Source organism: Fundulus heteroclitus, chromosome 22 (genome assembly GCF_011125445.2).
Source record: "Fundulus heteroclitus isolate FHET01 chromosome 22, MU-UCD_Fhet_4.1, whole genome shotgun sequence".
Lineage (NCBI taxonomy): Eukaryota > Metazoa > Chordata > Actinopteri > Cyprinodontiformes > Fundulidae > Fundulus > Fundulus heteroclitus.
In genome coordinates, this window is record NC_046382.1 from 4,537,068 (window position 1) to 4,551,218 (window position 14,151).

At 42.3% G+C, this 14,151-nt stretch overlaps 1 protein-coding gene across 1 annotated transcript in view; it reads right to left on the reverse strand.

The window, feature by feature from the left end:
• LOC118557035 (mas-related G-protein coupled receptor member X1-like) overlaps positions 1-11,045 on the reverse strand; it is a 70,346-nt gene extending 59,301 nt beyond the window's left edge. Inside the window, exon 1 of the mRNA XM_036125912.1 lies at positions 11,019-11,045. Within this exon, the coding sequence (XP_035981805.1) occupies positions 11,019-11,045 (27 nt within the window). The remainder of the gene's footprint in view (positions 1-11,018) is intronic.
• Positions 11,046-14,151: the final 3,106 nt, after the last annotated feature.

The following is a 14,151-nucleotide window of genomic DNA, read 5'->3' on the forward strand; positions in this document are numbered from 1 at the left end:
TATATATATATATATTTATATACGCCTACATACATACGTACCTACACGTATATATGTGCATGTACATTCGTGTATACATTTGTACATACATACATACATGTGTACTGACATATGTTCAGGTGGTGATAGCAGCAGAAGTCACTACATCAGGATTATTTCACGGGTTGTGGCACAGTGTATTAATTAGATTATTGCACAGTTGTTATTACTATTGTGGATACAGTTATAGTGCAGCATTGTATAGTCTGGTAGCAGCAGGGATGAATGATCTGCGGTAGCGCTCCTTTTTACAGGCAGGATGTCTAAGTCTGCCACTAAAGGAGCTGCTCAGCTCCTCTACAGTCTGGTGCAGGGGGTGGAAGGTGTTGTCCATGATGGATGTGAACTTGGACAACACCCTCCTCTCAGCCACTTCCTCCACAGAGTCCAGAGAGCAGCCTAGGACAGAAGTGGCCTTCCTCACCAGCTTATTCAGCCTCTTTCTGTCCCGCTCTGTACTGCCAGGAGCCCAGCAGACGACAGCGTAGAGGAGGGCTGAGGCCACCACAGAGTCATAGAAAGTCTTAAGCAGAGGCCTGCTCACTCCAAAGGACCTCAGCCTCCTCAGGAGGTGTAGCCGGCTCTGGCCCTTCTTATAAAGAGCGTCGGTGTTATGTGTCCAGTCCAGCTTAATATTGACGTGAACACCCAGGTATTTGAAACTCTCCACAGTTTCTATGTCCTGCCCCTGGATGTTCACAGGTGAGTGAGGTGGGGGTCTTCTCCTGAAGTCCATCACCATCTTCTTGGTCTTACTGGTGTTTAAGCACAGGTGGTTCTTCTCACAGCAGTCCACAAAGTCCATGATGACCGACCGGTACTCCAGCTCGTTCCCCTCAGACACACAGCCCACAATGGCCGAGTCGTCAGAGAACTTCTGAAGGTGGCAGCTGTCCGTGTTGTAGGTGAAGTCCGAGGTGTAAATGGTGAAAAGAAACGGAGACAGAACGGTGCCCTGGGGAGCCCCGGTGCTGCAGAGTGTCATCTCTGACTGACAGCCCTGCAGCTGCACATGCTGAGGGCGGTTAGTGAGGTAGTCGATGGTCCAGTCAGCTATATGTTTGTCCACCCCAGCGTCCTCCAACTTCTCCCTCAGCAGCACCGGTCTGATGGTGTTGAAAGCGCTGGAGAAGTCAAAGAACATGACTCACAAAGCGCTCCCGGTGGTCTCCAGGCTGCTGCTCCTCCATCTTCTTCCCATAATTCTTCTTTGCCACCCTGATCCTCCACTGGAGCTCCCGCTGGACTCTACGCTAGTCAGGCTGTCGATGTCATCACCATGACAGCTTTGGAACATGCTCCGGTCTGTGGATCTGAAACAATCCCTCAGTCTCTTTCAGTGGCCTCATCTCACCAGACTTTCACTGATTTCTTCTGTGCTATTGTTCTCCTCATTAGTGGAATGTAATGGGGGAGCAGGTAGACGAGGTTGTGGTCAGAGCGTCCGAGTGGGGGGAGGGGGGCGGAGGTCTAGGCGTCCTTAACATTGGCATAAAAAAGGTCCAAAGTTTTATTTATTTCCCTTGTAGCACACGTGACGTACTGGGTGAGCGTGGGGAGGGTGGAACAGAGGGAGGCATCTCCTGTGATCAGCAGGAGAGAGCGGGAGTGTTCTGTCTGCAGTTTGTTTACCGCCGCGTGAATCCGCTCACCCGCAGCGGTGGCATCTGCTGAAGGAGGTATATAACCACAGAGCACGATCACATGGCCAAACTCTCGCGGCAAGTAATAAGGTCTCAAACTCACTGCGAGAAATTCAACATCTGAGCAGCTTATCTGCTGCTTCACGTGAACATGAGCCGCGCTGCACCATCTCTCATTCACAAACACCACCAGCCCCCCTCCTCTCTTTTTTCCACTCTCCGCCAAAGTTCTGTCCGCGCGGATAAGTTTAAAGCCGTCATGAGAGATCACTGAGTTCGGGACAGATATATCTAACCACTAGCCTGGGTGCCATTCCGAACTTAGTCCCGCCCACAACGTTTGAGGTTGGGAAGTTCGATCTGGCATTGCTCAATAGTAGCGCGAGTATGCTCGCCCAATATCTGGCGGGCCAATCAAATCGTCAGGGTGGGCTTTATGTGATGATGGACAGATGATCAACAGTAACGTAAACAACCATGTCACCAAAGCGCGCTTGGGTTGAATTCGTTTACAACAACGATGGCTGTCGCTGGAGAGTTGAGGTGTGTAGATTCTGCTATTAGGTCTGTTCTTGAAGAAATCGACAGCAAATTAATTTAAAAAGAGGAACAGAGAAACGCGATCAAGGCATTTGTTGAAAAGAAAGATGTTTTTGGCGTCCTTCCTACGGGATTCGGCAAAAGTTTAATTTATCAGCTGGCTCCGTTGGTCACTAAGAAGATGGGACACAATGAAAACCCATTCGTCATTGTTTCTCCTTTGGTCGCACTCATGGAGGACCAAGTGAAAGAAGCAACTGAAATGGGCATCACGGCGATGCAACTCGGCGTGAACGACGAGGTGGATATAGCCAGCGGTCGTTGCCAGCTCCTTTTCGGAAGCCCAGAATCCTGGCTGCTGAACAACAAGTGGAGGGTCATGCTAGGCTCCGATGTTTTTCAAGCCAACGTTATGGGTATTGTTGTGGACGAAGTTCATCTAACTTACAAATGGTAAGAGATCATCTGACTGTCTGACTTAGTAAATAACTCGCAATGTCGTGATATGAATCCCATGTTGTGAACATAGTAGGTTGGTCTCCTTCGTCGTCTGCCCATTTTTTTAACACAAACATGTCGCGTTCCAACCGTATTATAACGTTCTGACAGGACCGACAAATGCGATGCGATTTATTTGATGTTTTTGTAGGGTTGTAATCCTAAACGGAGAACTTGCTCGTATGTGCATTCGCCTTTATTGTTTTTATGAAAAATTCAATTCAATTCAATTCAATTCAATTTTATTTATATAGCGCCAAATCATGAAACATGTCATCTCAAGGCACTTTACAAAGTCAAGTTCAATCATATTATACAGATTGGGTCAGATTATACAGATTGGTCAAAAATGTCCTATATAAGGAAACCAGTTGATTGCATCAAAGTCCCGACAAGCAGCAGTCACTCCTGGGGAACCGTAGAGCCACAGGGAGAGTCGTCTGCATTGTACATGGCTTTGCTGCAATCCCTCATACTGAGCAAGCATGAAGCGACAGTGGGAAGAAAAACCACCCATTAACGGGAAGGAAAAACCTCCGGCAGAACCGGGCTCAGTATGAACGGTCATCTGCCTCGACCGACTGGGGTTACAGAAGACAGAACAGAGACACAACAAGACAGACAAACAAGCACAGAAGCACACATTGATCTAGTAATCTGTTCTACATTAGATGGTAGTAGCGGGTGAGCCGTCTTCTCTGGATGATGTCACAGTTAACAGAACGCCAGACCAGGTGTACCTACTATGAAGAAAAAGAGAGAGAGCAAAAAGTTAAAAGCTGAAATGACGACAGTCATTTCAATGTAATACAATGCAAAACTGGAGAACAGTAGACTGAAGAACAGTAGAAATCAGTAGAGTGAGAAAATTAGACCCTGATGTCCTCCAGCAGCCTAGGCCTATCACAGCACAACTATAGAGATAGCTCAGGGTATGAGCCACTCTAACTATAAGCTTTGTCAAAAAGGAAAGTTTTAACATTAGTCTTAAAAATAGATAGGGTGTCTGCCTCACGGACCAAAACTGGGAGTTGGTTCCACAGGAGAGGAGCCTGATAGCTAAAGGATCTGCCTCCCATTCTACTTTTAGAGACTCTAGGAACCAGCAGCAGACCTGCAGTCTGAGAGCGAAGTGCTCTGTTAGGAACATACGGGGTAATCAGAGCTCTGATATATGGTGGAGCTTGATTATTAAGGGCTTTATACGTTAGAAGGAGAATTTTAAATTCTATTCTTGATTTAACAGGAAGCCAATGAAGGGAAGCTAAAATTGGAGAAATATGATCCCTCTTGTTGATTTTCATCAGAACTCTTGCAGCAGCATTTTGAATCAGCTGAAGACTTCGAACTGCATTTTGTGGACTTCCTGATAGTAAAGAATTACAATAGTCCAGCCTTGAAGTAACAAATGCATGGACTAGTTTTTCAGCATCACTCCTGGACAGAATGTTTCTAATTTTGGCGATATTCCGGAGGTGAAAAAAGGAAACTCTGGAAACCTGTTTAATATGGGATTTAAATGACATGTCTTGGTCGAAAACAACACCAAGATTTTTAACTTTATTACCAGAGGCCAAGTTAATGCCATCCAGATTAAGGGATTGATTAAGAACTTTATTTTTTGAAGACTCTGGCCCAAAGATTACAACTTCTGTCTTGTCAGAATTTAAATGCAGGAAATTTAAAGTCATCCAGCTTTTGATGTCATCAAGACATGACTGCAGTCGAAGTAACTGATTGGATTCATCAGGATTTATGGATAAATATAGCTGAGTGTCATCAGCATAACAGTGGAAATTAATCCCATGCTGTCTGATAATTTTGCCAATCGGAAGCATATATATAGTAAATAGAATTGGTCCAAGGACTGAACCCTGTGGTACTCCACAAGTGACCCTAGAGTTTGAGGAAGATTTATTATTAACATGAACAAACTGGAATCTGTCCGACAGATAAGATTTAAACCAGCCTAATGCTTTTCCCTTAATCCCTACAGTATGCTCAAGTCTTTGTAGGAGAATATTGTGATCAACTGTATCAAATGCAGCACTGAGATCTAACAGGACAAGTATAGACACAAGTCCATTATCTGAGGCCATGAGAATATCATTAGTGACCTTCACCAGAGCTGTTTCAGTGCTATGATGAGCTCTGAAGCCTGACTGAAACTCCTCAAGTAGGTCATTACTTTGTAAATGTTCACATAGTTGATTAGCAACTACTTTCTCAAGAATTTTAGATAAGAAAAGAAGATTAGATATAGGTCTGTAATTTACTAACTCATCTTGATCAAGAGATGGTTTCTTAAGTAAAGGTTTAATAACAGCTACTTTAAAAGCCTGTGGTACATATCCATTTACCAAGGATACATTAATCATGTCTAAAATAGGACCACTGATCAGAGGGAATACCTCCTTAAACAACTTGGTTGGGATTGGGTCTAACATACAGGTAGAAGGTTTAGATGAAGCTAAAATTTTAGATAGCTCAGAAAGCTCTACTGCTTTTAAACAGTTCAGACACTGCGCAGGTTCTAAGGATTCCTCCAATGCTGCCTCACTTACTGAGGATGAGGTAATCATGTTTGGGAGGATGCCAATTATTTTATTTTTAATGGAATCAATTTTATTTATGAAGAATCCCATAAAATCATTACTGCTAAGAGCTAAGGGAATGGATGGATCAACAGAGCTGTGGCTCTGAGTAAGTTTGGCAACTGTACTGAAGAGAAATCTAGGATTATTCTTATTCTCCTCAATTAATGATGAAAAATATGCTGCTCTAGCTCTGCGAAGGGTCTTGTTATACAACAATAGACTGTTCTTCCAGATTAGGTAGGATTCCTCTTGGTGTGTAGAGCGCCATTTTCTCTCCAATTTCCTAACATTGTGCTTCAAGGAACGCAGCTCTGAATTAAACCAAGGAGCCAGCTTCCTGTGAATAATCACCTTCTTTTTCAAGGGAGCTACATTGTCTAATGCAGAACGCAATGACGAAGTCATACCGTTTACAAAGACATCTATTTGTGAATTGGAAGAAACAACATTGCTGCTATCTGCAGGGCATTTCTGCAATACGGAGGATATTAAAAAGGGGACAGACTCTTTAAGTTTTGATACAGCATTATCCGATAAAGATCTACTATAATGGAACCCTCTTTTGGGGGTGGAGAATTCAGTTAGATTAAACTCAAATGTTATTAAAAAATGATCAGATAGGACAGGGTTGTGAGGAAATACTGTTAATTCTTCACAATCAATGCCATATGTCAGAACAAGGTCTAAAGTATGGAGCCGAGAGTGCGTCGGTTCATGCACATTTTGAGCAAAACCAATTGAATCTAGGATAGTTGTAAAGGCTACACTAAGGTTATCACATTCAGTGTCAACATGGATGTTAAAATCACCCACTATAATAGCCTTATCAGTATTTAACACCAAATCAGATAAGAAATCTGACAACTCATCCAAAAACTGAGTGTAAGGGCCTGGTGGACGATACAAAACAACAAACAGAAGAGGTTTTATTGCTTTGCAGCTTGGATGAGGGAAACTGAGGGTTAAATGTTCAAAAGAACTGTAGTTATTAATTGGCCTGGGACTAATTAATAAATCAGACTGAAAGATAGTTGCCACTCCTCCTCCTCTTCCCACAGATCTGGGAATGTGGAAATTTGAATAATTGGAGGGAGTTGACTCATTTATACTAACGTAGTCCTCTTGTAGCCAGGTTTCTGTGAGACAAAACAAATCAATCTGTTTATCAGAAATCAATTCATTAACTAACAAAGTCTTTGGAGGGAGAGACCTTATATTTAATAGACCACATTTAATTGTTTTATTTTTAGGTTCAAGGTGAACCGTATTGATTTTTATTAGGTTTTTATGATTTGTTCCTTTTAGATAAGTTTTTGATCTGTTAAGTTTTGGCCGTGGGAAAGACACCGTCTCAATAGGATAATGGATGGGTAACAGTACAGAAGCTGCAGAGAGGTGTGTTAAACTACGGCTCTGCTTCCTGGTCTGGACCCTGGATTGTCAGCATTTAGGAGGACTAATAAATCCGGCCAGATTTCTAGAAAGAAGAGCTGCACCATCCAAAGTAGGATGGATGCCGTCTCTCCGGATCAGACCAGGTTTTCCCCAGAAAGTTCTCCAGTTATCAATGTAGCCCACGTCGTTTTCAGGACACCACCTAGACAACCAGCGGTTGAATGATGACATGCGGCTAAACATGTCATCACTGGTCAAATCAGGCAGGGGACCAGAGAAAATTACGGAGTCCGACATTGCTTTAGCAAACTCACACACCGAAGCAACACCAACTTTAGTGACCTCCGATCGGCGTGATCGGGTGTCATTACCGCCAGCGTGAATAACAATCTTACTGTATTTACGCTTATCCTTAGCCAGCAGTTTTAGGTAAGATTCTATGTCGCCCGTTCTGGCCCCTGGCAGGCATTTAACTATGGTCCCTGGTGTCTCTAGTGCCACGTTTCTGACTATTGAGCTCCCAATAACCAGGATCGGCTTCTCAGCGGGTGTGTCGCTGAGTGGGGAAAATTTATTTGAAACGCAGACGGGTCGGTGGTGAACTGGGGGCTGAAATCTAGAGCTATGCTTCCTACGAACTGTCACCCAGCCGGCCTGCTTACCCGGCTGCTCGGGTGCTTCTGGAGGACCACTAAGTGAACTAACGCTAGGTCTATGTGGCTCCGCGCTAGCAGAGGGGCGGCTATCAGCTGGTCTTTCCATAGCACGGAGCCGGGACTCTAATTCTGACACCCTCGCCTCCAAAGCTACAAAAACACTACATTTATTACAAGTACCATTATCACTAAAGGAGGCAGAGGAATAGCTAAACATCTGACACAGAGAGCAGGAGATAAGGGGAGACTTAGTCAGAGACGGAGAAGCTGAAGTAATAGTAGGAGAGGAAGCCATTGTGGAGCTAAGGCTAGGCTAGGCTAAAGCTAGGCTAGCGCCCTTCTACCACGCCAAGAGAGCAAACCGTGAAACACGAGGAGTTCCCAAGCGTGATGTGCAGCAACAGAAAATGTTTTAAAAGTGCTTATGTGTTAGAAACAGATGTTACAGCAAAGAGATTAAAGATAAAAGCGAGAGAATCTGGAGCAACAAACCGTTGCTCACGCAGTGAAAACAGGAAGTGATACAATACGCCTTACCGCAAACAGGAAGTGACGTCAGTCAGAGTCAGAATCAGTTCACATGTGTTGAATGACTCCTTGTATGCTTAAATTCTTTTTGCAACACTGGCAAAAATCGTTCACGCTCATCTTCTTATTCTAGGCTACTTCTTTTTCAGCGTGCAGTTGAGTTCTGTTGACAATTATGCGTCGCTTAACATACATCACACACTCTGTTGCTCTTATTGGTTGTAGGTCTATCCAATTGAGTGCAGAGGCATTTTTTTCCCTGGTTCATTCGAAACACGCCCCATAATCACAGCTCTATGAAAAAGTATAAGACTCAAATTCTGACTAGAATTGAGTATGACTACGTCAGGCTATCTAACCACGTTTCCATGAAGCAAATTATACTAGCGTCTCTGTACCTCCTTTCGAAACGGGTTAGTGCTGCGAGCTCCTTGGTCTTGTTGTGGAGAGATCTTACGTTTCCCATGACAACCGATGGTAAATAACTTTTCCTCCGCTTCGTCCTGCCGCCCCTGCAGCCTCTCCGTTTCCTCTGTATGTCAGCAGAGATGTCTGATTTCTCAGCGTGGTGGGGAGCAGGGCAGCAGTGTGTGGGGTCCCGTAGTCCGGAATCCCAGATACGGTATTCACTAATATAAAAACACTATAAGACTATAAAAACAATATATAACACTATAAAAACAATATAAAGAAGAGAAAGTAGGAAGAAGAAAGGACGGAGTCGAAGTAAAAGGCTGTGTGTGTGCAGCGTCATCTTGGAATATTCAGCACATCAAGCATGAGCCTACGGTCAGGTAAAGCAGATGACATAGAGAACATGGATAATGCAAGCAAAACAGACACAAGTTCTAAGTCTACATGCTCATGTTAGTCCAAACATTTGTCAACAAGCTCTGCAGCATTAAAAGCAAGTAATTTTTAAAAGAAAACAGAATTTGTTTAAATGCTGTGGTTTTATCTCAGCATCTTGCAAGGTGCAAATAAAGTGTATGGACTGTGGCAGCAACAGATATTTAGCAGTGCTACATTCAAGTCCACTCCCTGCTCCAGCTGAGAGCTTTGAAGCTGATAAAGATACAGAATTTATTGATTTTTATTTCTCAAGAGTGCTTGGTTCAAAAGTTTTTTGACGGTCCCTAACTGCACCACCGCGTGTGGGAGGAGGGAGCAGCTGAGAGACGCTGGCCGAAATCGGAGTCCTTCAACTGGATCAACCGTGAGCTAGATCTCGCTGACTGCGCGGAGCTTGAATGTCCAATATCCAACTTCAAACCAACTTCACTGCGGTGCTGGATCATGCGTAAATACGCAGCGTGAACCCCAAGTGTTGTAGCTGAGGGGAAAATGTTGGACCGGCTTGATGAAACTCCTTCTCATTCACAAATTAGACCAACATGGATAGAATAATGATAATCTGTAGTGTTTTTATTGCCTGGATGTGAATCTGATAATTCATATTGTGCCTTTTATAATCAACTACAATATTTTCTTATCAAGCGAGCTCTGCATGGGGTCCAATGTAATTCTCCCTGCGCGGTGGGAGACTCGTTTTGAGGAAACTATGGTTGAAGCTCACTGTCTCCCTTGCTGTGGTTGCGGAGAGGTGTCTGTTTTGTAGAATAAATCATCCACCGATGAGTTACTGATCTGGAAAAGCCGAATCTGAAACCACAGAAAAACATTTCAGATCCCAAGTGTACAGCGTTCTAATTCTTCCAGTCTATTGGCAGCTTTCCTTAAGAGGTCGGACACTGAACGTCTATGGAGGACCAATCCTGCCATAATTAAAAATACACACAGAAATAAATAAAGGACTTAATAATATAAAATGGCTTGAACAAGTAGCTAATAATATGAATTTGTGTGCCATTAAATGCGACAAAATAATAAAAAGAAGATATTTATTGAACAATTGATCAATTATTCTTAAAAAAAATATATAATTTAACTTACACTTTTATTTTTACTTTTCTTCTTGCTTTTATGGTGACTTATTTTTAACCCACTTGTTTTCTGTTATACGTTTTTATTGAAGTCTTTATTTTGTCTTTGTGTATTTGTTTCAAGTGTGTTTTTTGGTTCCGTATTTCCACTGCAACCTTTTTTATTGTTTGATATTTATTTACACCAACATTTTTAAAATATGTTTTTATTTTTGTTTCATTCTTATTTACAACACAACATTTTTAAAACATGTTTTTACTCCACCATAAATATTTCCTTTCCTTTTATTTTAACATCCTTGTATTTCTGAAACAATCATTTATTTCTGCCTCTAACATTTCTGTTTTTTTTACCCAACGTATTTTTGCCTGCCCTTTTTATTTCCATCTGTATTTCCACTTAGTATATTTCTACTTCGTGTTTTTAAAGCAACATTTTTAAAGCATGTTTTTCTCCACCATAAATATTTCTATTTTATTTTATTTTAACCTTCTATTTCTGAAACAATCATTAAAGATTTTGTATCCCCAAAATGCTGCACTTTGCTTCCTTCAACTTTCTGTTGAAGGAAGATTACAACAACATGGGGGGAAGGGGGGGGGGGAGAAAAAAAGACAGATGCTTGACAATTTATGCTGTCACAAATAAAGAGTCAAACAACCAACAAAAAAAACCCTCATTGCACGAAAAGCACAAATAACACAAGACACATATATGCAGAAGGTAAACATTTGAGACCCGTCGCGGGTCATCAGTTTTTATGAGCATCAGTTATGTGTGACTGTTTGGGTGAAAATGTTTATATTTCCATGAACACTATCCAGAGGCCATTGTCCTTGATGTTATCAGCCGGCCAACAGTTCAGAAAAAGCATCCACAGGTGTCCGCAGGGAAGGGGGTTAGCCGGGGGCTTTTCTGAGCACTCTCCGCCATAACAATCCAGGAGTAGAGATAGGGAGGGCATAATCCAAATATGTTATTTGTTATGAGGACAAGCTGCACTGCCTTTCCTGTCAGCTTTAAGTCATTTTGCTGGCTCCAAATGGTAAATGCAATTTTTCGAATTGTTGGGCTTTTCTGCGCTTCACTTCTAGATTTTATCCCATCTCCCTTTAAGTTCAACCACCAAAGCCAGTCTGCGTTCCAGCGCATCCAGCTTTTCAGCTCTGCTCCTTCACCTTCCAGATCTGTCCGTTCACAGCCATAGTGATCGCGTCATATGCAGCCGGCAGCCTGATCAAGACCAAATGGCTACCGACCTCCGCTGTATTTGCTGATACTTCAAAAATCCACAAAAAACAATAAGTAGAGATCCAATTATCCTGAATCCAAACATGCAAACGTTTAAAACGTCCAGGAATGACAAAGTCGAAAGAGACACACCGTTTTCCATCCAAGAATATAGGGTGTATCCCGCAAAATGAGTCAAATCAGGACCGGACGGGTCCCCCTGTCCGCCTACAGGTGGGAGGCTGACCTGGTGCAGGGAGAACAACCTGGAGCTCAACGGTGTAAAAACAGTGGAGATGGTTGTGGACTTCAGGAAGAACTCAGCCCCAGCTACCCCCATCACCCTCTGTGACTCCACCATCAACACTGTGGAGTCTTTCTGCTTCCTGGGAACTTTCATCTCCCATGACCTAAAGTGGGAGCTGAACATCAACTCCCTCACCAAGAAAGCCTTGCAGAGGATGGACTTCCTGAAGAAGGCAGCTGAAGAAATTCAACCTGCCAAGGACAATGATGGTGCAGTTCTACTCCTCCATCATTGAGTCCATGCTCACCTCCTCCATCACCATCTGGTACGCTGGTGCCACCGCTAAGGACCAGAGCAGACTGCAGCGGGTCATCAGGTCTGCAGAGAAGGTGATTGGCTGCAATCTTCCATCTCTCCAGGACCTGTACGCCTCCAGGACTCTGAGGCGTGCAGGAAGATTGTGGCTGATCCCTTCACCCCAGTAACAAACTATTTCAGTCACTTCTCTCTGGCAGGAGGCTGCGATCCATCAGGACCACAACCTCACACCACAAGAACAGTTTTTTCCCATCTGCTACCAGCCTTTTGAACAAGGCCAAGAGCCGCCCGTGAGACTGGACACTGTCTCTCTCTCCCGGACTTACAAGCTTCTGCATTACATTAACGCACATTCTACCGTGTATATAGGTTCTGTATATATATATATATATATATATATATATATATATATATATATATATATATATATAATTTTGTTTTGCCTGCACCATCAACACCAAGTCAAATTCCTTGTAAGTGCAAACCTACTTGGCAATAAACTTGATTCTGATTCTGATGTCATTGTCGAGTATGTATTTATGGTTATAACAAATGTTATCTCCACAAGGGTTTCATACATTGATGGGACATTAATGTGATCCAGCCCACTCATTATGACTAAAAATAAAGCTAAAGTCTTTAAAGTTAATGCTGAAAACCCGCTAGCCAAAATACTACTTGCTCCTGTTAACACCCAGTTCCGGACATTCAAAAGGAGCGTGTTTTAAAGCATAAAGCTTAACCGTTCCGCTCCATCGTCGGCCGATAGAGCTATGAACCTTATTCCCGCATTGATATTGAATATTAATGTCAGTTTAAAGGCAATTTTGATAACTTTAGACTTTGACCAATTTAGCAACCGACTGCTACAGCGACCCCAGGTGCCAGGAGGGAGAATCGCATTAATAAGATCGACCATAAGGTTAAATGATTTTACTGCGCAAATCATTCTTTAGAATATTATTTACTCAAAATAATGTTCTGCTTAACTTGGGCTTTGCATTGTGAATGGATTCAAACACATGCCAAATGTTTTTTTACTTCATTCCATGCTTTTTGTAATCAGATATGCAGTGAACAAGGCTTCACTGAATTATTCTGATTATGGTCAACCACTTTTGTTTTGTCATGAAGCTGAAGCGCAAGTTCAATCGAAGAAACTCATCGCCTGCCTCCAATCAGAGTCCGATACGCCTCTGATGTGAGCCAATCAGCTACGAACCGCACCTCCATGAAGCCAATCAGCATCCTGCGCTCATCTTAAAAGCAACTTCAAATCCACGTCTCAGCCTGCTAACCAGCAAGCGCAAACGGATTGCATGTCGGATTTCGAATCAGATGTCCGATTCAACCCACCCCCAACCCCTTCTCCACCATCGTAGCTGAGTTCATCTAGCTACCAAGACGTTCCTCCATCCTCAACCCATCAGAGTGTTTTCTCCCTTCAGTCTTCATTACTCCCTATCACCTCGTTATTGGTCCGGCAGAAGACCACCATGTTGGGCCCGGTTCTGCCAGAGGTTTCTTCCCAAAGGGGAGTTTTTCCTCTCCACAGTCGCTTCATGCTTGCTCATCATGGACAGTTCATGCAAACCTGTGTTTATCAAGTTGGACATCTATCTTAAACAGATCACCATATGGACTGAACAAACTTCTATCTCCACTCCACCACCAGTTTCAGACCTGGGGGGAACATCCCTGTTCTCATACATCTACTTATGCATATTAAAGTATAATTCAGCATTAATGTTCCTGCCGAGGTCTGAGCGCCAAAGACTTAAAATATTGTGTCAATAAAATCCTTCTAATTGCCATTTCTTTCTCTGTGAGTTTTTCAGATTGAACTTTGTTTTGCATGTAAATAGTTCCTTAGCTTCTTTTTATCTTCATTTTGCTTAGTAGTTTAGTTAAGTTTCACTAGCCTAGTAGAGAGGATTTGTTAATCGAAATATTGTGTTAATTCAGGTAAACAGCATTACATAGTGATGTTCTCTGGATGTTTATTTTATTTCTGTTATTAAATTCTTGAACTTGAAAAGAAGCTGTCACTCCTTTATTCTATGTGTGTGCAGGTTTTGCTGTTAAAAGATCGCTAGGGCTCAAATTCATCCCTTTCAACCATTGTCTTGATATCAGCTTAAGAGCTGATCATCACCAGACAATACTTAACAGAGGGTTATTTAATAAACATTAAGTAACTTTAAACAGTGTATAATTGCACAACAAATGCTATCTGTATTTTCTTTCATTCCATGTTCATGTTTGCTTGATTTTAAATTTAGCTTTTGACAGGTACCATTTTAGGTTTAAATAATATTCAAATAAAATTTCTGAAAACTCTTAGTCTCACGATTAGAATAATCATCATCATAACTCGTATGCAAATTGTTTCAGAACAAACAAAAAACAGTCTGTAGGTAAAGAGAAGGAAATGTCATTTCTCAAAAACCGATTTGAGCTTTTCCCATGTATTTTTAGGGAAAGTCATGTTAATAAATGTAGAAAAGAAAGTGCAT